Below are 24897 nucleotides of genomic sequence, written 5' to 3'. Positions count from 1 at the left end.
AAATGTACCGTCACTGGATCTTTCAGTTGGTTAAAAAAAAAATCCACACATTTGACCAGATGAACATATAAATTGTTTACCAGACAAAAATGACCTTTTGCCACGGCCATTTCAGTCTTTTGACCTAAATCTAATTGAAAACCTGTGGAGTGAGCTGAAGAGGACAAAGAAAATAACCCTGGACAGTGAACGATCTATAGAGATTGTGCAAAGAGGAATGGTCAGCAATTCTGCAATCTAGTTTCACAAACCTTGTGAAATATTATCAAAGAAAACTAAGTGTTGTCCTCTTGGGGTAAAAGATGGTTGTGCAAAGTATTAACTACAACGGCATTGATTACTTTTCTTCCCTCTACTAAATTAACTCAAATTAAAGGCATCAATTTTACTTTTTTTTTTTATAGTGTGCTCATTCTACTGCAATAAAAGCAGAGTTTATTTTGAGGCTTTTTCTACTACTACTTTTCCTAGGTAAAATCTTTGTGGCTTGCACTTTATATTACAGAATCTCTGGCTAGCTGTTATTTAATCATAGGCGAGGATCTAAATACAGACTAGTTCACAGCAAATAACAGAGAAGGACGTGTCCCAGTGATAAGAGAGAAATCTGAGGCAGAGAGGCCGCTGGAAAGTTAAATAAAGATCCTTATGGGGAGAAACAAGAAGGGCAGGAAATTGATTTTCTATTTTAGAAAACAACTAAAGGGGGAAAAAGGTGTAAATGATGCAGTATTATGAGAATTGTTTTTAAAAAGCAAGTAATGAGAAGATAAAAGTGCAACTCAGAATGCACAAAATGTTGGAAAAGGAAAGAAGAAGACATTGTTAATTGGGTTTTGGAAGTGAAAGTTACACACAAAGCTAAACTCTATGGTGGCCCATTTATTACACTACATGATTTTTCTTGCCTTGCAATATCAGCTTCTCATAATCCAGGTCATCAATATCTAAATGCAACAACTTCATAAAACGGGAGTGAGTTCTGCAAATCCTTACAAAAAAAAAGTATTGATCTCTCACATCTTCTTTAGGACGACGCGTCCTGCCACACAAACAAACAATGTCCGACTTTCTTCCTCATACTGAAAACGTTTTAGCCCTGTCAACGTGAAAGATTTAAAGAGAAGTTATATGATACTGCTGCTGAAGTATAGCTATTATGTGAAGACCTCCAGACCGTAAGACAGTCTTATGTCTGCCGTAAGAACATTATTAAAAGAAATCCTTAACAAGCCACAAGCCAAAGGATACAGCATGAAAGAACATTCCACTGTCAAATTTGGCTAAAACGTAACTTTCTGGCTTGCATTTGGGCCAGACAGCCAACACAGTGGTGCATCGTTCCGCAGGGATACTTCACTTCATCAGAGATGGAGAATCTGGTCAGAGGTGAGAGGAAGATGGATGGAGTTAAAAACAGGGCAATGGAAACCCGTTCGAAGCTGCAAACCACTTGAGATCCCGCTAAAACCCACTGGGCTTTGTGAAAGCTTTGCCTGTCCATTCTTGACTGAAATCTGACCCAAATAAACCCAAGTTACCTCTAAAAGCAGAAACTCTTTGTGTAACCTATTTTTGCTAAATAGCTGCCCTCAGTGGGATCCACATAACACTACAAGAAGCTCAGACGGGGTTCATCCAAAATGTTCCATGTCCTTTTCTAATGTAAAGCAATTAAGATCATTTGTTTGCATTCAACACACAAACAAGATAGATGACTTTGTGCAAACCAATTAGGCTGTGGTCTATTCAGGGTGTCTTTAATGTACTTAATTTCATGATTCTTCTGTAAGACAGTCTTATGGATATTGTTAGATCCTATGTCTCATCATACGTTTAGTTGAGTCTTGGGGATAAAAGCAAGCATTATTTAACTAATTTTAGATCCAGTCATGGTTCACAGTTTTTCTTATAGTGTGAGCTGTTTATTCTACCTTCTCCTTGTAGTCCTGTTGCCATCTGCAATAATGCACCGCCCCTGGTCAAAACCAACCAATCAGAGCCAGGAGGAGGGTCTCAGCGTTGTCAATCAAACTCGTGTACAAGTTGCAGCTGTGTTAATAGCAGAGAAACAACTCACTGTTAAAGGAATACTGTTTATCTGCCGTCATCAGTGGCCATGCTAACTAGCTTGCGGATTTCATTGTGGTGAACTAGCTGTAGGCCTGCAGAAAGCAATGGAGAGTGTGTGAGCATGATTGATGGTGGTAACACACTCCTCCTGGCTCTGAACGGTTGTTTTTGAAGAGGGAAGTGCCAAGCTGAACAGATCTGTTAATGTGAATTCAGTATTTAGCCAACATGGACTGAATGACTCTGGTCACTTCCTCCACCAACATTGCTATGCTACAGGCAGAATATAATTCGTCATGGTTCCCGACTTCTCGTCCTGTTCGCTGATTGGCCCGGTTGAAGTTCTGCTGGAGGAATTCACCACAGTGGGAGAAATCCCAGACGGAGGGAGATGAGAATCAAGCAGAATTGCACAGAAAGGCCATGCTAAAAAGTTATCTACTGCAGCTATAAACCACTTTAAAACTGAATACAGTGTCCATACTTACTTAGTTATCTGAGACATTTCAAATTTATCATGAATTTATAAGAAAAATTTGGACTAGACGTGAGTGAATCAGGAATTTCTTGGGCATTAAAAAATAAGATTATTGGAAATTTTGCTTTTGTCAGTGAATATCATCTATCAGAAGATATGTATCATTTTACAATAGAGTAAATATGCTCTTTTTTAAGAAGTAAACATCCGTTCATTTCAAAATTAGGATTGTGAAATATGGGATTATAACCGATCTATAAAAGCAGAGTAACAGAGAGCCTGTGAAACTTGGGGTTTTCTTTTATACGCCTACACTAAATATTAACTATTTCTTACCTCAATAGAGTTTGACAATAAATATAAATGGGATACCAAGGGACAAAACCTTATCAGAGGTGCTTCATGAATATTTGTTTCAAGGTCACTAAAATGAAAAAGCCTTGATGACTTATGTTTTGTAGCAGGCGCAGTAATAATTTGCAATCAAAATTCCTTGTGAGTGCACAAACAATCTGCTCTATTTTAGCAACTCATTTGATTTACAAATTGTCTGCCAGCTTGTTTTCCCTCGGGCAAACAGACTTTCTTCTCCCCCTCCTGGCGGCCCCCCGAGTTTCAGGATGACGTTCCATCCACATTTTTGACACTGAAGTCGATGCTTATACATCCTCCATAAATGAATCTCGAAAAATAAATATGGTGCCGCCCCACCCTCCGTCTCACCTCCCAGTTCCCACAGTTGCATTATGGTCTGCCGAAGTTTTATTGTCTTGCTCCTTGGGACCCGAGTTCGTCCTTGTGCTTTTAATATGTGAACAACAACAATCAAAGTGCCCCTGAAAGGAATGAAAATCAGTGCGTGAGGAAACAAACACAACTTTATTGGGGCTGAAAGGCTTCAAGAGGAGATGCAGAATGTGTCAGACTGCTGCTTTTGCTGCACAAACTGCTTTTCATTCCTTTTCTTTTCTTTGTTTTTTCCTTTTCCCATCAAAACGGAACAGCTGTCCAAAATATCGCTGCTGTAATCACAGCGAAATGTTTGCGCTGTTGTCTGAGAGGGGACTGTATACAAACACATGCAATCTTTTTTGCAACTTTCACCTGTGAAAAAAAAGAAAAAATTATAAACTGCACATTTTCTTTCTTAACTTCACAATTGTGCTGTTCTTTAATTGAAATCTGACTAGAATACAGTAAAATTTGTGTTGACAAAGTGCATAAATAGTTGAGCATTTTAAAACTTTTACAGAAAAGCGAAGATATCATCAGATCTTGCTGCAAGTTAGACTCAGCATGCTGCGTTTTTGTATGAAAATATATTCCCAAAGTAAAATTTGTACTTTTGTTGTCGGCGACGGGCACACTCCTGCTTCTGCTGTTTTTCTGCCTATAAATCAGCTGCAGCATCAGTCTGTCTCTGCGTCACATACATATTCATGGGTCTGCAGCACAGTGGCTCATTGAAGCATGCGCCGATGATGCTTATACACATTTTAAGACTGTCATTTGGCTCTGGACAGAGCTGCAAGCTGCCACATAAAGAGCTGCTTCACAGTTTTAGTTGATGACACCAGCAACATTTTTAACAACTTAATGATAGTGTTCCCATGGCCCAAAAGCCTCTTAGAGGGGCGATTACCATAAGAACCACACGCGTACGAGAAAGCCTTTCATTTCTGTGAGCTGTCACAGACATTTTAAATTACACTTTTTTTTTTGATTCGCAGGTTTGTCGTTCGGGTCGCCGTTTGGAATCGGAGGCCCTTGCTTTTTAGCCTAAGAGGAGCTGAAATTGTAGGTTGCTGGTTCAAGAACCTACAACTACAATGTTGTATTTGACATTTTCATGTCGCATACGACATGGTCTGATTTCTGCAGTTAGGCGTGTTAACTCATTGGAAGGGAACAGAAAGCATGAACAGTAAAATAATGTATATCTGTATCAGTAATACTGTGTGCAAAATCACCTGGAGTTTGCGCTCTTCGCCAGCTGGAAAAACAGGAACAAACTTATTTGAAAAAAAAAAAATACATAAACTACGATGCAACTTGTAGCATTCGGTAGGTAAATAGTTTCTGTTTATCATGTAAAAATGTTATCAAGGTATTTTGTAGACACATATATAAATTTATATCTAAATTTGGTCCTAGGTTTCAACTAAATAGTTGAATGGAAAAAAGCCTCAGTAACTCCTAAATGTCAGAAATTTGATGATATATCGCACCTGAATAATAAGCTCATATCAGTATCGGTGATACAGGTTCTGTTTACTTGGTATCAGATTGATACCACAATATGAAGTACTGCACTCTAATACCAACATACATAAAATTGCCATTTCAGATTCAAAATTCAAAAGTTAGGTTTTTTATCATAGCTGCAATCCAGATTCAAAAAAATGAACAAAATAACACTTGCTATCCATGTACCATTTTATGTAGTGATTTAATGTGGCATAGTAGGTATTTTTACTGAATTGATCAAAGTTTTCATTTGCATTTTAATTTGTCAAAATTCATTCTCTAATAAAGCTCCTAAAATTATTTGTAAATTTCGGTGTGCCATCACAAAAAAAAAAAAAAAAACCCTCCCTGGCATTTCCTTACGCTAGTTTTAATTTTACATGCAATGACATAAGGAACATAGAAAAATGAATAAAGGAAGAAAACCTCACTCCTCCTTCTGGAGATAGAGGAGAGAGGGGGGAGGGGAGAGTAAACACACCCAGACAGCCGGAGCAATGTCTGACATCTCTGCTCTCTGAATGAAGGAAGAACTGAGTACAAAGCCAGTGCGACGAAGCAGAAAAGAAACAGAAGGAGGGACGAGAGAGAGAAGGGGGGAAGGACGAGGGGGAGAAATGCAAAAAAGGGCCGGCAGAAAAAGAAAACACAGGAGTCAAAGAGATGCACAGGGAACACAAAGACGCTGTGTTCGTGTTAGGGAGCTGGTGAGAGTGATGAGAAAACCGGCAGACTTCATTCGCTGGTGTTGCTGAGCTGCATCTCTCTCTCTCTCTCTCTCTCTCTCAATCTCTCTCTCTCCTTCTCTCCCTGTGCCAGCTTGGACCGAGCTTTGGTATGATTTAGGGGAAACGGAGTTTGGGGCTTTTTTCCCCCTCCTTCTTTGATTTGGATTTGCAGCGTTGTGCTGTAGGAGTGGATTTGACCGTGCTGTTATTTCTGATTGAACACAGTGTGCGACGTGGAGACTCCTGCGGCGGCTGCTCCCCTTCCCCATTCCCCGCAGCCTCCGGCTCTGTTTGGGCTATGGTCCTGACTGAGAACCGGGGCATCACCCAGATGCACAACTCCGACTGTGTGGGAGGGTAAAAGGCAACAAACGACAGCATGGGAGCGAAGCAGATGAAATGGTAGGACGCGGCTATTTACAAAAAAAGAGAGAAAGAAACATTGTTATTATTCCAACATTACACGCTAAGCAGCCTACAGGCAGCTATTTTTATCGACAGCGCATGTATGCATCAGCGGCAGAAATACATAGAGCATCAGGCCTGCATTCAGAATCCTCTCTTGACTTACATGTGGATCGTAATCGTGCTCAATAATTTATTTCGTCGTAAAGAGAAGACTTTATAACCCAAAGGAAGCCGGTGATTACTGCATGTTTACATTGCAGTGGATGTGGGTGTGTCCGCTTGTGTCTGTGTGATATGAGCCTCCAGTGCCTAGCAACCACTGATGTATGTAGCAGATCTATTCTGAACCACTTTACCTATAATTACTGTTCCAGTGCCTTGCAGTAGTTTTTTTGAGAGAACAACAAACATCTGAATATTTTATTAGGATCTATTTTATTAGGATCTATATTAGAATTTTTAGAAATTAATTTGAACAACATGAGGTGCTTTAGTATTTGTATTTGTTAGCCTTTTGGGGTAGGTCTCTACAAACGTTTGCTGATTCGTTTTCGCATAGCGGCTCAAGTTCTCCCACACTAGCTAGCTAAGGTACAAAAACATCAATATTCAGGATTAGACACAAATTCTCAATTATATTTAAGCATAGATTTAGACTTTGACTCAATCCCAGCTTTCCTTATCCTGCTGCCACCATGTTTCAGACAGGGGATTTTGTGTTCAGGATTACGTACAGTGTTAGTTTTCCAATACAAATCACATTTTTGCAAACAGGTCAGCAAATTAATTTTTTGTCTAATTCATCCAGAACATATTCTCTGTCTACTGACTACAGATGAGCAATACAGACTTAAACTTTTATCATAATACTTTGTGGTGCTGTTGTGATAACTGATAACATTAAAAGGGATGATAAGAACCATTTATTGCTTCTTTTTTGGGTAGCTGTATAACTGCAACTGTGTGTCACAGCAGTTGCAGCCCCTGTAGCATTGCCTTATGTAATAACACCGCAATTTGCAATAATGCAATAAAATCGGGCTTTGAAATGTAATAAAACACCATTAATATCGAATTACTTAAAAATTGAACTCATTTTTGTCTTGAATGACATACAGGTCATTACTAAAGGTTCTGGCTAGAAGTCTGAAAAGGAAACTAACTGACCAAAAGTTCAACATTTATCAACCAAAGTTTCAATTAATTGGAATTTATCGTGATAAATTTCTTATCATAATGAGAAATTTATCGCAGTAAATGATAAATAATACAATAACTGTCCAAACCTACTTGTTATTGTTAGCATCTTAAAAATACTTTCAAAGCATGAGATAAATGTACTTTTAAGCTTAAAAACAAAGGCAGCTTAAATATATATAGTAATAGAGTAAGGTAACTATACACATCTCCTATACTACTACAAGGTGGAGAAGCTTTGTTGGCCACAATTAATTTTAATAGCTGGGTACCACTGGTTAGAAACGTTGAGGTCAGTTGTGAACTAGATGATATGTTTTTCTTTTATAAGTAACAAATTACTTTAAATCGCATATTAACTGCGATCAACAAATGTGCATTCTCAGTCATTTTCCTACAGAGCTTATTAAATCCGGTTAATCTGATGCTACTAAAGCTCATCCTGTGCAAATCCCATGCAGCGCCTAATCTCCGGCTCAACCCATATGTTCCCGGTTTGCGTGGTATTTGTTCCGTTTCTAACACCAGAAAGGCTTTTGGAGTAATGGCGTCTGTTCCAAAAGCGCCAGCAGATGCAGAGACGATATTTGCGGGAGCCAACAGCTCGTTGGTCTGCTGTGGAAAAAACACTTGAGGATAATTACAGCAGCATCTGAGAAGATGCTCAGTTCCTGCTTTGACGTGACCCCAAGAAACAACTCTGGGGATTCTAAAATCTGATACTTTTATCCTTCTCAGTGAAGGCAGACATGTTTTAGGAGGTCATCGTCTTCTATAAAACTGGATTAAAAGAGGCCAAATTTTTAATTCAGGCTCTTATTTCAGTTATTTCATCCAATATTCACACATAAGGTGAAGTGTTTTGTTTCTTTAAAATAATAAAAACACACACACAATTTGTTCATTCATTTTCACATTCCATTTTGACAACAAAATATTCTTGAATAAAACTCGTTCAGTCGGTGTTGAGCACCTCGGACAAAGAATGAATATAAGTTGTTTTTCCTGAAATGTTTACATGCGCTCAGCTTGAGCTTAAATGTTATTCATGGGTTTTTTTGTTGTTGTTTTTTTGTTGCTGCTTTTTTTATTATGCCATTGAATTATTCTATCAAGCAACTTCAGGGATGTTTTTAAAGACAAAAAATGCCAGCAGAACTTTAAATGTTTGGTTTTTATTTTTTTGTTATTTTCTTAAGTCATACAGAATCAAAATTACACATAGAGACCCAAAGGCCAGTGCCCTGGAAAATTTTCAATCCCTAAGAAAATTTTAGGCCCAGGAAAGATTTTAAGGTAGCACGGCAAAAGGAAAGTAAATGAAACCAAAAAACATATATCTATATAAGTGTAGATATAGGTCAGCACATCGATCTTTATATCTATAAATGTTCATATTTCCTTTGTTTATGTTTTTCTCTGTATAAAATCCACAAAAATCTTTTTCCTTGCCTTTAGTTTCAGTTTCATAGTAAAAATGTTGACAAATCTATATCAGTATAAATGTCAAAATCTTCACCTACTTCAAAGAATTTGAGTTTTTAGCTCTTTATTTTTTTCTTTATTATTAAACTGTTCTTTACCAATCAATCAAGTAACATATAACTATGTCTTTTTAATATGGTTTGACTTGTTCTAAATAACATGAGCAGAAGCCTAAAACAGCAATTCAGTCACGTAGATAAAATAATAGTGAAGAGAAAGCTCACTTCAGTTGAAACCAATAAACTCTGCATTTTGCCTACATGCTACGGTGCTAGCATCTCAGCGGCTTCCCTAGTTCACTTTCACATGCTGCTGCCGGTTCCTTCAGGCATGTTTCCAGTTTAGCTGAAGATATTGCAGGAATGTGCTCGGTTGGTTTTAAACTGGAGCAGCGTGAACGCCAAAGTGACACAAATGTTTGCTCTCCGTTGCGGCGTTTGCTTGCGTTGAGTAATTCCTGCAGATAAGCATAAAGCCTGGTCACATGAAGTCGAAATCGTGCTGCTTATTTGTGGGAAGAAACACGTTTAACCGTGCAAATGGAATCCCTCGGGCTGTTTTTTTTTTTTTTTGCCGTACAGTTTTCTCCCACTGCTAAGCCACTGTGTGATTTATTTTTTTTTTTCTTCCTCACATTTTTTGTTTCCTCCCTGCAGCAGGGTGTTGAGTTCAGATGGCTTTTTTTTATTTTTTTGTATCTATGATTTTTTTTCTGCGCTGAGTGTTTCTAGATTTGCTTTAGTTGTCCCAAAAATGAGGTGGAAACTTTGAGGTGATTCAACTTTCTCGGTTGTGGTTTTTGAAGAGAGTTGCCTTTAAAAACTAGACAGGAACTCTCGCTGCCTGTTCTTAAGTCTCTTTTGCCTGCAGCGTTTGGCATGATTTTGTTTGTTGTCTGTATTTTTGTTAATGTTTTACTAACATATTTTTTGGTTTTGTGTCTTTCGGTTATCTTATTTTTGGACTTGTTTTAGATTTCTGTTGCATCACTTAATCTCTGACCTTTCCAATGTTTTTCTTGATCTTTTAGTAGCTACTTGTTCACCAATATTCACTAACGAGAAGACTTGTGCTCATGCCTGTTTCGGTAACAGACATCGCTGTACGATAAATTGTTCCAGTGATTATTGTTGTTTTGACATCATTTTCAAGCAATTTATTGATAATGGCACAGTAATGCAAGTCCACCCTTTCAAAAACCAGCAAAGTTTAATTTTGTAAAGAACATTTAACACTGAAACTGAAGGCATTTTAAATATTCAAAATAAAACACAACAATCAAAAACAAAAAATAACAAGCAAATCAGACACTTGCAACCAAAATCATAAATAAAATAGATTCTGATATTTCTGTAAACAAAATTGCCTTTCTAAGAATATTAATCATCTGCTTTTAAATAAGAAATGCACAATATATCAGCACCAATACTGTTATTGACCGATATCAGTCATTTTTAACATGTCAAAAGAAGAAAAAACTTAGTTAATATTATCAGGTGAATTTTATTTCCAAATTGTCGCCGTTTGTTTCTGGAATGGATTGGTCATTTAGTATTCGTTTGGTCATGTGAGCATGACGGTCATTCAGCACAGGATTGTGGGTAGTTTCACTAAAGCAGAAAACCAGTGGTAAAGTCCAGTGATGTGACCATTTTTATCAGTGTTGAAATGACAGTGAAACATGAAGATATAGTACATTCAATGTCTGTAGTATAATGGTTCTTGGCCATAACGGCAATATTATTATCGAATGTTGACATCAGCCCAAATATTCAAATCGGTGCATCCCCACCTACATGATGGTAGTTGAATGAGCTGAATTAAATTTTTGGGGGGCATTAAAGCAGAGGACTTTTTTGCCTGTGTCAAAAAAAAAAGAAAAAAAAAAAAGAAACTTTGCAAGAAATACTTCTGCAAGACTCCGTTTTATTTATCAAGATTATAAATGATGTGGGTTTAAATTGCTTTCTCAAGATGGGAATAATTCAGATTTTCATCTGGCAGGTAGTGAAATATCCAGTCTCCATTTTTACGTTTGTAGATTTGTTTCCTGCTCTCAGCTTGCCTGTGTACAAATTTCCACCACCCCCCCCAAAGCCTGTTCCTACCATCTGTTTCAGCCTGAGCTCTGCCAGCCCTGCCCACTCCCCCAAAGAGGAATACCTTATCGCCCAGTCCGCTGAGGCCCCCGCAGGAGAAGCGGCCTCTCATCGGCCTGATAACCAGGGGGAAACTCGGGAAGACAAATCCGAGCCGACAGAGAGGAAATCTGTCCCGGGTCGGTCGGCGGCACGCGAAACTCCCGTAGAAGCCAAATATCATGCCATTTCAAAAACAAGCACCCGAGCTTATTCTCCCTGTCTCTTCCCCTCAGAGGATGTGCCGCTCTGTGGGTTGTGTCCCACCCTCGGCCGTGACGGGCAGGAGGAGGAGGAGAAGTCCTGGGAGGAGCAGCTGGACGTCCACCAGGAGCAGCTGGAGAAGGAGATGCAGGAGGCCAGGAGGATGGTGTTCCGGCTGCAGGTAACTCCGGGTGATAAGGCACCGGAAAACGGGCCGGTCTCGGTACGGAGGCAGAACCGCTGCAGACGAACGCAGCATGTGATGAGATGTCATTCAGGTCAAGCTAGACCTTTTTCAGTGGGTTGAATCACATCAAATAAACTGCGATAAGTTGAGAGGATTGGAGCAACTGGGGACAAAACAAAATCGCAGAATTTTTTCAGAATTTAGCCAAACATCCACCTATCTTGCCTTTAGTCATTTACCCATACTTTGCATACAGATATTCAGATCTAAGGACGATTTAGAGACACTATTTAACCTAACAGGCATATCTTTGGACTGCTGGAGGAAGAACTAAAGCATGCATGGGGGAAAACATGCAAACTCTGAGCAGAAAGAGTCTATGCTTGGATTTGAACCCGGGACCTTTTAGCTGTCAGGAAACAGTGCCAACAACTGTGCCTTACCTAAACATAGTACAAGTACATTTACTCAGAACAAACAGAAAAAACAAAAGCAGTGTTCTTCCTTTGTAGTTAAAAATAGAGACAGCCATTTCTTGTGTTCAGCAGTGCAGCTGCAGAAATACATAAAAAACAACACTGCAAAGAACACTATAAATAAACATGTCTGAAGACTCAGAGGTGTGTTTTCTTCCACACGCAGTAGTCACTTTGATATCATTTTCTATTTAGCTCAATTGCACTGCCTTGTTTCTCAGACTCCATGCAAAAGTATTCATACCCCTTAAAGTTTATAACGTATCGATCCTTCCAGACCACTGAGCTTTTCTGGTTCTAGTCTGCGGTGCATCCTCAGAACCAGAACATATCACTACGTAAGAGTTTCATACCAGACGATGCTGATAATTATTGATTAGTTTTTTTGTTTTTTTTGAACGTCTGAAATAGTGCCAAAACTTTGCCGTGACGTTTCCTGTTTTAGTGAGTTTTCACAAGGGATACACCGATCCACTTTTTTCACTTCTGATACAAATACCAATATCTGAACTTTAGCATAGGCCAATACCGGCCCGAAACAGAAAAACATTGCTGAATTGACTTAAAGTGTTTCTTTTTTTAAACACAGGCATAAATATACTGAATCATAAATTGATCTGATAATTCTGCACCAGTATAGCACACTAAAGTACTAAATAGATTCACATGCTTGGTCAAAGATGCAAAAATAACAACTTTGATCTATTCAGTCATGGAATTAGGAATAAAATATTTGATAAAGAAACTAAAACTGACAACAACAATAGGTTGACTGTCTTGGTCAAATGTAAAAAATAAACTGCAAAAATAATTCAAATGATTCAGAAAGCGAAATTAGAAATTCTAAATATAATGTACAATAAATAATCAAATTTGACACCACTCAGAGCACAAAGCATAGAATTAGACTGCATAGATCGGCTCTTATGTGTCGGGAACATCGTCGCCGATACCCGATCTAGAATATTTTTTTTCAATATTGGTGCCAATACAGATACTAACATTGGATCTGTGCATCTCTGGTTTTCTTTCCACGCCGTTGTTTATTTTTAAGCAAGTTATGAAGCCCGGTGGCAAAACCTTTAACCGCTGCTGCGCTAGTTGGTCAGTTGCTTGGTAACCAAAAAGCAATGCTACTCGCCTTGCTAGCTGACCGTGAGAGGTTGCGCAGGTAAAGCCTTTCCCTCTGCCTACATCCCCCAGAGTGCTTTACGGTTCTTGATCAGTTATCAATCAATCAATCAATCAATCAATCAATCAATCAATCAATCAATCAATCAATCAATCACCCCTAGTGGGTGCTGGTGCTGGTGCCTGTCTCCAGAAAGACATTTGGGGCGGGAGGCGGATTACACCATGGACAGGTTGCCAGTCCATCGCTGCAGAGTGATCCTATACATTGAATTTTCTATCACATGTATATTGATTGATTTATTGTCCAGCCCTAAGGCAACGCCGCTGTTTCCAACGCCGAAATTTGAGGCGCGTTCCTTCTCCCATGTTGTCTCCCTAAGGGTCTGCTGCTGCACGGCTCGCTCCCTGAAGAGGACCAGGACGGATCCGGGAGCTTCGGAGACGGCCGGGCGACCATGGAGCAGCAGCTGGTACGCTCCGGCTCCCTCCCTATCTCTGCTGACCTGAGAAGGCCCCGCTCGGGCGCAGATTTTGCGTGAAGCATCCGTGTCAGGCCTCTTCTCCCTGTGATGATATTTTTCAGCCGTCACTCCCTTCCGGGGTGTTGGTGGGAGAAGCCGGCGAGCCGATGAATTCTCTCTGATCTGTCACGCGTTTCTGTTGCCTCTTCATGCGTTCTGACATTTTCTCCTCTTCTCTAATTATCCTGCTCATGCGCTCTTCCTTTGAAGGTTCTAATCCGCAGTCGTCTGGACCAAAGCATGGAAGAAGGCCTTGATCTGAAGGTACAGTGTGGAAGTGTGATTGCAATTAATATAGATGAGCTTCCTTTTGTGTAATGAGGGTGTTCACATGTGTGTGTGGCTCACAGAGGGAGCTCCTGAGGCACAAACAGGAGACGCGACACATTCAAGCCATCAAGGTAAAACCTCTTAACTTATCTTTGGGGCTAAAATGGAGTGAAGGACATAAATCTTTTTTTATTATTTTAAATGCACTCTGGATGAGGTGATATGCACTTAAAGCTTTATCACCATGTCTTTCTGTTCTGTTGTGTCCATAAAATCTGTTTGTTGCGTCTTTTTTTGGGTAACTGTGTGGCTGTGACTGTGTATCACACCAATTATAGCCCCACAAACTGTTCCTAAAAAACATTCCCACTTGTCAGAGGTTTCTTTAGGACACCCAGCACATATTGAAGTGTGATTTGTATCACTAAACTTCACTCTGTAACTGTATTTAGTCATATTCTCAAGTTTATTAATATTATTGACACTTACATCGAACAAATAAAGGAAAAAATAGTAAAACTAACAATCCTGACAGTTTTGGAGGGGTTTTAAACATTCGTTGGAATTTATTCTGATAGTGATATATCAGGATTCTTATAACATATTTCTCACAATAAATGGCAAATGACAAAACTTAGTAGATTTGTGTACCAATCAGACTTTTCTGGCCAGTACGGATTTAGTTTTCTTTAAAGTCTGACTAAAGTCTGACTATAATTTCTGTTTCTATTAACTTAATAACCCTTAAAATGTAAAATTTGCCCTCATATAGATTACTTCTGTTTTATTATTATTTATTATGGGGGAGAAAAAAACCTAAGACTTTAAACAATAAAGAATATAATTGTGACTTTTAGTGTCATTCTGTTGACGAATGCAGCAATGGAATTATTCCATGAAAAAACTGGAAAAACTACTGAAACATGTATCTGCATTGAGAAATATTACTTTAAGTGTAAAGAGGTACAGGTTACAGACACCTGGTTTAGATTATTTAATATTTCCAATTAATAAATTCAATCATCATTTGAAAGCTACTTTTTGTGTTTACTCAAGTTATCTTTGTCTTATACTGCAATTTATTTGATGGTATGAAACATTTAAGTGTGACCAAAATGTCAAAAAAAACTCTGAAGAACTCTAAAACTGAGAAATCCTTTCTCTTCACTGTTGCAGAAGAAATGTATGACAGTTCCCACAACAGAAATAGTTTTTAATGCAGCAAAAACGACAACAAAATACAAAATGATTCTTGTATATGTATCAAAACATGTTTTTATTAAACTTAAAAAGTTGAAGTTGAGTTGAAGCAAATGCTGCTTCTTGATGCATTTACAGTCTTTAAAATGGTGGAAATGTAGTTTGACTTGATTGACTGTTGGGTCTCTGCACATATAAAGTTTCGATTTGATTCCTTAACAAAAACGAAAAAAAAAAAAGAAAAAAAAAAAGGAGAAACAGTGGATGGCTGTTGATGAGATGGAAACAATGTGCCCGCCTTTGCGCGCTGATCTCTCTGATCTTCCCGTTGCTCTCATTAGGATGCACTGCAGCAGCGCCTGTCAGTGCAGGAGGACGCCGTGCTGCAGCTAAAGCAGGAGCTACTGAGGTGCAACATGGCCAAAGATCAGTTGGAAGGAGAAAATGTGAGACAAGTGATGATTTCCTTTTTTAACCTGATAAAATATTTGGCTGGGATGCAAGTGTACGTAGAAGAAATCTTATCTAGAGCTTACTGTATTCCCCACTCTGCCCGCCTGCAGGAGGAGCTCAAACGCAAGCTGAGTGAAAGGAACAAATTACTCACTGAATATGAGGTACGGCCTTTCATTATTTACACCGTAATGGATTTTCTTTTCACGCGCAGGTAATCACTTTTGTCGTATGTGTTTTCTATTTTTGTTTTCGTCCGTCTGTTTTGTCAAAACCACATCCGCAGCAGCAGCTGGGGAAGAAGGACAGGTTGCCGCAGCAACAGAAGCCCGATGAAAGTCAGCACAAAGCACACGAAGTCGGCCACGGACGGGTACGGAGAGCGCCGTGGTTGCAGCGTCGCCACGCCACAGTCCAGCATTTCAGCGTGAATAAACCTAACAATCATCAGAGAGCCTTCGCACATGACGGGGCGCACATTTCTTCTTATCAAAACAACAAATCATTTATACAACGGAACCACTGATGCATTTAGACAGCGCCAAGCTTGAAAACAAAGCTGTGTTTTTTCACTCAACTCTGTGTTGTAGGCTACAGAGCCCAGTTCTCACTGCTGAATAAACAGCACATTAATCAGAGAAGGGTTGTTTTTTTTTAGCCTTTTTTAATGAATTTCCTGAACTAGGGAGCTTTTCTTAAAGAAGAATTACTCAAAAATAAACACAAGTGCTCCCAAGTTTTACTCTAACTTCAAAACATAACTTTTTTGAATAGCTGGCTTTGGAATAATAAAATGCAATTTAAGTGAAATTTAAAAAGAAGGATTTAGTGCAGTTTAAAGTAAATGTCTGCTCCTTGATACATAGTCAGATATGAATCTGGATTATACCAGATTAGAAAAACCCTGTTTCAAGATTCTACTTGCTGAGGAAAATGTTTGAGGTTGTAACAACATCTTAGAGCCTATATGAATATTTTTGACATGTGAGTTAGTTGAAATAATTAAATAAAGCTTCAGATTAAGTGTATTTTCCCCACTCTACCATGTCTCCATCTTACAGACATTTAGAGGTGAGAATGGTGGCTGTAGCAACTTGGTGGTGTCGACTTCTCCTTCAACATTTCAGCACAATGCACAAGTACGTATCAGTTTTTTGGGTTTTTATTACTTTTTAATTACATATATTTATATATAAACAACACAAATTCTAAATTCTGCAAATTTCTGAATTTTTTAGAGCTGTACAATGATTTTTATGTGATTCTGCTAACATGTTGTGAAATGTTATGGAATGTGTGTAAAACGCTTTGTCTATTAGAGGGACAACCCAGGGGAGTCGTTCAGAACACTTTATAAGGAAAATGCTGGAAAATACTAACAGTTTACAGGGACAGTAATATGTAAAGTTTACTTTTTTGATCTTTACATCATAACATGTTTTAATGTTATGCCCTCATCAAAAACATACCTGGAGTGTCGCAAAACAACTGGGTGGGACTAGTTCCGCCTTTCAGACGTGGTTTTTAAAGCGACGGCGGCCCAATTTCAATGTGTTAAATTCAAACTTCTTTTATAGTATGGAGACTGAGCAACCATCTCACCTCGAATTGAAATCTACTCTTATCTGATTTGTTTTATTCACAAACGGAAGAATGTCAAGCGCCATCAATAACTTGGTCTTCACCTAGACAACAACAGTGAACGTGAATACAATAAGGGACTGAGCGATAGCTTAGGTCTTTCAAGAAGCTCTGGATACTTTATATCTGCTGTAGAGAGAGCAGTTCACTCTCCCATTATCTGTTGAGTTAGCAACATCAGAGTCAGTCATTAATAGAGCTAAACAAGCTGATTCAGAAGGCTGGGTTTGTTCTGGAATGTTTTGATCATTAATTTATGGTGATGTTCTTTGTCTTGGAGGTTGAAAAGCCTCCTTGCCATCTCCTTCATCTTTAGCTTCAACTCTGTGAAAGTGAACTGAACCGAGTCTGTTTTGCCACAGGGTGAGGAGCTGCAGCTCGTCAGGGAAGCGCTGCGCAGTCTGAGGGACAGTTTCTCGGGCCACGACCCCCAGCATCACACCCTGGACACTTTGGAGCAAGGCGTAGCCAGCCTCATGGACCGACTCCACTCTTTGGACAACCAGCGGAGACAGGAGAAAGGAGTAAGAGCAGCTACACACGCTGGCTCTGAAATGGGGTTTTTTTTGTTTGTTTTTGTTTTCAGCAGGTGTTCCCCAGGAGTAATTGTATAATATGTTTCTCTTCTAGGAGGAATTTAAATCACCAGGACGCAGAGCCAACTCGACAGACCGTGACTCCTGGCCGCCGAGCGCCAGTAAGACGAGCAGAATCTTCGTATTCTGTTCAGCAACATCCTGACTTAAATCAAATCATCCCCTTTATTACACACCTACTTGTGTGAGATGGATCATTCAGAACCATTACAGAATTAGATTTTAATTTTTTTTTGTCTTAGTTAAAGTTCTTTGTGTCATTATTTTTCAGAAGTGGCGCACTCGCACAGCAGCCCGGGACTAGACGCCGTCGTCTCTACTAAAGTGCTCTACTTCACAGATCGCTCGCTCACTCCGTTTTTGATTAACATCCCGAAAAGGTACCAAAAAAAAGAAAAAAGTTTGGAATAGTAATGATTTTTTCTTTTTTGTGGAAGGGTTTATTCCTGCAAAAAGGAAAGTATACTAAGAAAAAAGAACATAGAAAAATAAAAGTAGAAAAACAAAGTAATAATATTCTGAGAATAAAGTCATAATATTCTGAGAATAATGTTATAATCACTTTAATCTTAAATTTTGATGTCATTCTCGCAATATTATGACTTTACTCTTGTAATTTTATTTTTTACCATTTTTTCAAAGTGACCCCTATTCTCTGTCATATTTTCCTTTCCTGTTGGACGATATATTTCTTTTATTCAATTTCAAAAACAAATTGCTTCTGGAGAGTTGAAGCCTGATTGAGGCATGTCCAGAGCTCTACAGTGGGTTCCTTGGCAGCTTCTAGTTTATCCTAGTAAAGCTTCATGTTTCTTGGCGTGTATGGATGCATAGATCATAACTGACAGTGTGTTTACAGGCTGGGCGAAGTGACACTGCGAGACTTTAAGGCTGCTGTAGACAGACAGGGCAATTTCAGATACCACTTCAAGGCTCTTGACCCAGAGTTTGGCACAGTGAAAGAAGAGGTAGGTCACTCACTTTAACATCACTTTCAACATGAAGAATAACAATAAAAACTTTCTCCACTTCTCTTCCAAAAATATCCATAAATTCTGTCACATGTTTTCAGGTTACAAAACAAACTTTAATGCAACTATTGGGATTTTACATGCCAGTATTTCAAGAGAAGTTGTTCAAGGCTACAAAAGCATTAAAAAAATCTAACCAGATCATTTTGGTCTAGTATCTATTGCAAATATTTTTTGAAGACTTGAACTAAGACAACTTACCAGCAAATTTTCAGCAATATATAGAAGTAACCAGTCATTTATCACGATATAAGTGAAATAGTCTATCAGTGAAACTTTTTCATCAATGTTAAGGAATTGACTTAAAAGAAGCACCTTTATCTTACTGAAAAGTTACTTAGACGCTAGTTTTGTTTAACTTTAATTCTATAAATATATTTGGACTTGATTTTAGACCAAAATAGTTGGCAAAATTATGTGTTTTTGTAACGTCCAGGAAGAGAGAAACCAATTGAGTTACAATTGGAGTTACATTGTTGTTCTATCACTAGCCTAGCTAAAAACCAGTCCCTGTTTCCTTCGCTTTACTACATACAAGGGATCTGGATCCTCGGCTATTGAGAAATTATAGCTTGCTGGATGTGTGGACTGTAAAATTTTTATACGATTGAATCTGATTTTACTCGGTCGCTAATGTTTGCTATGACGTACTTAATGTGTTATCTTGGTGATATACTGGAAATCGGTGGGGGGGGGGGGCGATATTTAACATGTTGCATTGTCTTGGCCTAATATCGCAGTGTGTGTGGTGTTCCCATGAGGATAAACAACGATGCCCGGAAACACAAAGGGGAATTCAAAATATACAGAAGACAAAACAACCACCATGGTGGACCAGAAAGTCTTGTGCAGATTGGAGAAGTCTTTGTATTGTTTTTTTTTCTTCCAGAAACATTTGCCATTGTTTCTTCCTAGTCTACCATGTTTGTTTACTCTGAACTCACGTTTGACCTTGAGAGGTTTTGAGAGGTTTGACATCTGAGAAATCGGGCTCAATGGGAGAAATCCCAGACTGAGTACTGAAGAGAGATGAGAATCAAGCGGAATTGCGCAAGAATAGCACATAAAATTCCCCCAAAAACTACATAAAACTTTGTGATTGTGAAAAGTCCAAAGGGTATGAATATTTTTAGTTTAAGATGTGATTCTTCCACATCTGTAAATGCCGTTTTTGTGGACTCTCCAGGTGTTTCAGGATGGAGCAGTGGTCCCCGGCTGGGAGGGGAAGATTGTGGCGTGGGTGGAGGAGGACCACGGCGAGCGGAGGTAGAGCCACTACAAACCTCAGCCTACAGCATCAAGAACTTACCCGAAAACATTTGTTGTGCCATTAAAGGGGGGAAAAAAAGCTGTCAAACAATAACTGGGACCAAGGGAGATAACACTTTTCACCCGCAGCAGCGTTGGAAATGTTTCACACCAAGAAAATGACTCGACATTTGGGTACTGCTTTATTCAATGGAATTGCATATTACACATTGATACCGGCTTGAAAATGAACGTGTCCAACTACAATGTTAACGGCCAGTAATGTGATACTTGAAGCTTTGAATGTTTAGAAAAAAAAAAATGTTGGATGAGTTTGTTTTCATAACGGTTGTAATCCGTTCATTGAGTACAGACTTCAAAAATACAGTGCTGACATATTACACAAAGTTCCATATTGCCAAACAATCTTGTTGTTCTGCATCGATTTTGACATTTTAATAAACTTAAATTATTGCATGGAAGGTTTTCTTGACCATCTTTCCCCCTATGTAGAAACACTTTCTGTCCTGTCAGCACTGCAGACCCCCAAAATCTTACCAGGTCATTTTCTAGTGCGAATACCTTGATATAAGACAAATCAACCTTACAAGCAACTTTTCAGGACTAAACAGGAGCTTCTCAATAATTTCAATTTCAATAATGTCTTAATATTGATTAAAAAAATACTAGTTATAGGTGAAATGATCTGCCAGTTGACCAAGACATTTTGCCTTCTAATAGGGGAAAAATGTCTTGTTCTACTGGCAAATTATTTCACTTATAACTAGTGTTTTTTTTTTCTATCAATGTTAAGGAATCATTTACTTAAAACAAGCTCCTATATCTTGCTAAAAAGTTACTTGTAAGTTAATTTAGTCTTATTTCAAGTACACTAAGACATTTGCACTACTATCAAAAATCCTCACAAATAAAAAACCTAAAACATACATTCCTCATGTAGCTCTTCCGAACACAAATTGTTATTAATGTCAATAAATCTTTTGGTAGGCAGTGGAGGGTTAGGAATTACACCTGTTCCTGCACATCAGCCTACATAGCACACTGGGACAATCCAACACATTTCTCTGTAGAACATTCTGAAAATAGATCATTTACTTCTCTGCCTCGAACTATAATCCAAACAGCTTGTTAGATTTTAGTTTGAAGCACGACTTGTGTGTCGCCACACAGTACGCGCTCTTAATTCTGACTGCATTGTATAGCGCTCTTCTTAAGGTGTGTTTTCTGTGGCTGTGAGAGTTCCCTCCTTACATGCGTGACCCGGCGAACCCTCTCCCTCTTCTCGCTGAAATTAATTGGTCACAAAACAGCTGCTGTCAGCGTGAGCCTCCGTTTCTTCTTGCTGAAGACGGCAGCGGCCGTGTCCTCGTTTACCGTTTTTGGAAACTCCAGAAGCAAATGGTAAACATCCTCCACTTCTAGGAGAACATCCTCCTGCAGAGTTATAAAAAAAAATATATATATATATATTCAGACTCACAGGCCAATTATGCATTTTATGTGACATCCAGCCATCCAGCGAAGCCCAGCGGAATCGAAGCGGTTCATTATAAGTGTTTGGGGCACAGGAGGTGAGTAACGGCTAACCTTAGACACTCTCAGCTGGCACTCTGACATGGAACGAACTTTCGGCAGCTCCACTGTCAGCTCCACGCTGCGAGGGACTCCCGCCGCATCGCTCTTCACCTCCACCACATACTCGGGCTCCTGAGGCCCCTGGAAAGTGCTGGAAATGACCTGGATCAAATTCGCCTTCGTCTGCTCCGCGGGCCTGCAAATGATTTGGGCCGCGCTGTCCTCCTCCGACCGCTGAGAAGAGGAGATCTGTCGCAGGAGGGCGGCTGGAGTCTGACTGGCTGTGAATGAGAGAAACCGGTGGGAGGACGCAGACGACACACCCTCGCAGGAAGGGAGCCAAATGCCCCGAGTAAAGAGGTTTGCTGCAGCTTATCAGAATAGGAGGAGTTAAAAGGCCTGTCAAATTTTGCTGTACTATAAATTAGCCCACTAATTACTGCAATAAACAATAGTATTGTACTGGTTTGACACCCTTTTGAAGTAGATTGCAGTTTTCTGGCTGATTACTAATATTTAAAAATATGCTGATTCTGATTTTGGCTGATGCTAATTTTTTCTCCTTTTTGTCTGAAATGTCACTAAATATAGCAAGAAGTCACTGAGTTGGTAACAGTGGGGTCACTATTGTTAACTGTAAACGTGCAGCTATGACCTGGTGGGCCGGTCTGTCAGTCAAACCTCTCTAATGGCAGAACAAAAGACGACAGAGGCTGATTTTTAGACCTTTGTCGAGGTACATAAGATCAGTGGATAAGTTCGGCTTCACATGTAAGTATCGGCCGATCACAGGTCTCCCAAAATTAAGAAAATCAGGGCCTATTCAGAAGTAATAGCGTAAAAATGCAAATTGGCCCTCTCACACACCAACAAACCTTAATTTTTCAAAGAAACCTTGGCACTGAAACAGAAAGATGTTATAAACATCCAAAATAAAACGACAACCAAAACCGAAAAATAAAATGGAAATGAAAAACACTCACAACCGGGACGCCAAATAAAATACATTGATGTTTGTGTAAACAAAATTGCCTTTCATCAGAATGGAAAATTAGGGATGAACAATATATCCAAACTAACACTGATATCAGCCAATATTCGTCCTTTTTTAACATCTCAATATCAGCCCGATTCAATAAAACCTGGCCGATATTAACACCTGATATTTATTTCAATCTTGCTGCTGTTTGTTTATGGTCGGGGTTGGTCATTTAGTATTTGTCTGGTCATGTGTCAGTGACAGTCATGCAGTGCAGGATTCTCGGATTGGAAAATATTATCAGCCACAACAGCAGTATTAATATCGGATATAAATATCTGCCCAAAATTTTGCATCGGTGCATCCCCAATGGAAATGAATAATCTAATTTGAATTTATCACACGATTAGTTGATCAATTGCTTATTTTTCCAAGTTTGGGGGTGGGAGGTTACTGGGTTACTTACTTGTTTCCAGTTGCTTGGAGCTGATTGGCAGCTTCTGAAAGCCGAGCCGACACTGTAAGTCGTCCGGGTTACCTTTTGGACTACGACTGACAACGCTGTACTCCTGAGATAACAACATCCCGTGCTGTTGCTGGGCAAAGCTCAGGGCCAGCATATAGATATTATTAATATCTACTTCATCCTCTCTCCTCTTCTGTAGCACTGAGGGATTTAGCGCCACATCCAGCACAGCGAAACAGCCTGCAGGGGTTAAAACCTTTCAGTGTCTTGCTCACATCGTGCAACACAAACGAAGGTCGTGCAGCTTACAGCCACCTTGCTCCTCGGTGTTGCAGCTCTCTAGTTTTCCTCCGCACAAAGGAAGGGAGCTGCTCTGATCGTGAGGCGCAGGCACACGCTTCCAGCTGCAAATGTTAATGTAGAGCAAACCTGGCTTTGGTTCCTGGGAAGGACACAGATGAGCCTGAGACTTTTACATACATTCGGCATAAAAATCATACAAATGTTCTGCTCCTAAAGATGCAGTCGATGCATTCGGTTTCCAGGGTGGAATGATTATATAACAAATATTTCTCTGGGTTTAACAAAACAAAACAAAAACAAAAAACATGAATCTGGTGCCAAACTTTGAATTTCCTGTGAATTTTGTCTAATGCACATAGGGTCAAAAAATATATAACTCAGTAATGTTTGGATAGATAGACGGACATAAAATAAACTGTAATGAGCTTGATCATATCCAATATATTGATATTTTTTAAAGTGCAATCAATCAACAATCCATTTTATTTATGGTATCAGTTGTGTGGTTTATATTTCTGTTTTATTTATTGTTTTTTGGTTGTGTTTTATTTTGGATAATTAAAATATCTTCCTGCTCCAGTGTTAAGTATTCTTTACAAAATTAATGTTTATTAGTCTCCGCAAGGGAAACTTGAATTATTATACCATTATCAATATATTACCTGAAAAAGCTCTCAAAAGAATTTTTTTTTACTTTTTTTCCACAATAATCACATCAGAACGTGTTATTGTGACAGGCTTAAGCACATATCCTCATATCCATAACCAGTAGAGTTTGTAATTAGTGTCCAAACCCAGCTTTTCATAATTTTTTTTCACAAACTTTACAAAATGTTAAAGTCTGACTCTTTCCACAACTTTAGTGTTGGCCTAATTTATCCATTCCAGAACTAGTTTTGATAGGTTGTCGGGGTCCTGTTGAAACGTGTAATTGTTTACAACCCGGGTGTCAAACTCATATTTATTTTGGGACATTTCAACAATGATAACTTGTTGAAGTATGAAGAAATAGCTGTCTTAACTAGCAACTTTGCATCAATATAAGTTGGCAGTGTAAAGATAAAAAAAAAACTGTTCTGATTTGATTTATAAAATAATATTTATTACATAAAAATGGGGTGTTGAATTTGGCCCTGGGGCCTTTAGTTGGATACATGTTTCTGCTGTCTAGATGCTTATTTGAAGGCAACATGGAGGATTTTGAGGTAGTTTTCCTTTCTTATTATTTCATCAACTTGCAATACACCATTCCCACTTTCCATCAGGAGGATGCTGCTGCCACCAACTGCTTCAAAGTTGATATCGTCTACTTGGTTTAATAGCCTCATCATGGCATAGCCTCATCAAACATACTTTTTTTCCCCATTTTGACCGAATATCCCAATGTTTAGTCTCTTCTGACTGTAAAACCTTATCCAGAAGGCATTTAGTGCAAGCTGTCCTAATCAAGCGCACCTGGTGCTGCTGCTGCTTGCCGTCCATGAAACTCACCAGTATCTGAGTTCGCACACAAGAATGGAGCTCAGGCGGTGCGTTGAATTCAGCTCCTCTCTTCATTTGTTCCTCTATAAACTTGCGGTATGCCTCTGGATCGCTTTGAGACAAGGCATCCAGCATGGACCAAAAGTGGCTGACCTGCTGTAAAACATCTTCCCTTCCGCCGTTGCTGGACATCATACGAAGGTGAACGTCTTCCTTTAGCTTCTGACTGCTAGCTAGTGCTTTAAACTACAACCTCTGGTTGTTTTGTTTATTATTATAATTTTTTTCTTGGTGTGGCTAATGTATGTGGAATGTCTTATTAACTCCACAAGTCAAGCTAACTTTGTTAGTGTTGT

General features: G+C 39.0%; 2 protein-coding genes and 1 long non-coding RNA gene across 12 annotated transcripts in view; 2 read left to right on the top strand and 1 right to left on the bottom strand.

Moving 5' to 3' along the window:
• The window catches only part of dixdc1a (DIX domain containing 1a), a 28570-nt gene extending 8373 nt beyond the window's left edge, over positions 1-20197 (top strand). The window contains exons 1-16 of one of the 8 annotated variants that reach the window (XM_044119203.1): positions 5274-5633; positions 5752-5928; positions 10737-10894; positions 10991-11139; positions 13136-13225; positions 13487-13540; positions 13627-13677; positions 15088-15192; positions 15310-15363; positions 15489-15626; positions 16261-16338; positions 17203-17364; positions 17471-17537; positions 17708-17816; positions 18296-18404; positions 19654-20197. In XM_044119203.1, coding sequence (XP_043975138.1) covers positions 5906-5928; positions 10737-10894; positions 10991-11139; positions 13136-13225; positions 13487-13540; positions 13627-13677; positions 15088-15192; positions 15310-15363; positions 15489-15626; positions 16261-16338; positions 17203-17364; positions 17471-17537; positions 17708-17816; positions 18296-18404; positions 19654-19737 — 1431 coding nt within the window. In that variant the 5' untranslated portion in view covers positions 5274-5633; positions 5752-5905 and the 3' untranslated portion in view covers positions 19738-20197. Of the gene's footprint in view, positions 1-5272; positions 5634-5751; positions 5929-10736; positions 10895-10990; positions 11140-13135; positions 13226-13486; positions 13541-13626; positions 13678-15087; positions 15193-15309; positions 15364-15485; positions 15627-16260; positions 16339-17202; positions 17365-17470; positions 17621-17707; positions 17817-18295; positions 18405-19653 lie in introns of those variants that run through there. The other 7 variants (XM_044119206.1, XM_044119201.1, XM_044119205.1 and 4 more) reach the window with 7 other exon arrangements.
• Positions 20198-21018: 821 nt separating this feature from the next.
• pih1d2 (PIH1 domain containing 2) lies at positions 21019-24894 on the bottom strand. 2 transcript variants are annotated; one of them, XM_044119214.1, is made up of 5 exons: positions 24551-24894; positions 23066-23198; positions 22757-22996; positions 21324-21592; positions 21019-21170 (listed from the first exon to the last, which is right to left on the bottom strand). In XM_044119214.1, the coding sequence occupies exons 1-5, from the start codon at positions 24734-24736 to the stop codon at positions 21036-21038; spliced, it is 963 nt and encodes a 320-aa protein (XP_043975149.1). In that variant the 5' UTR covers positions 24737-24894; the 3' UTR covers positions 21019-21035. The 2 variants fall into 2 exon arrangements, with proteins under 2 accessions (XP_043975149.1, XP_043975150.1); XM_044119215.1 differs by having other exon boundaries at positions 23072-23198.
• The window catches only part of LOC122832439, a 63267-nt gene continuing 63025 nt past the window's right edge, over positions 24656-24897 (top strand). For both annotated transcript variants that reach the window (XR_006370842.1, XR_006370843.1), the window contains exon 1: positions 24656-24742. This is a non-coding gene — a long non-coding RNA (uncharacterized LOC122832439). The remainder of the gene's footprint in view (positions 24743-24897) is intronic.

This window comes from Gambusia affinis, linkage group LG06, assembly GCF_019740435.1.
Source record: "Gambusia affinis linkage group LG06, SWU_Gaff_1.0, whole genome shotgun sequence".
NCBI lineage: Eukaryota > Metazoa > Chordata > Actinopteri > Cyprinodontiformes > Poeciliidae > Gambusia > Gambusia affinis.
This window is presented reverse-complemented; position numbering and strand designations above follow the sequence as displayed.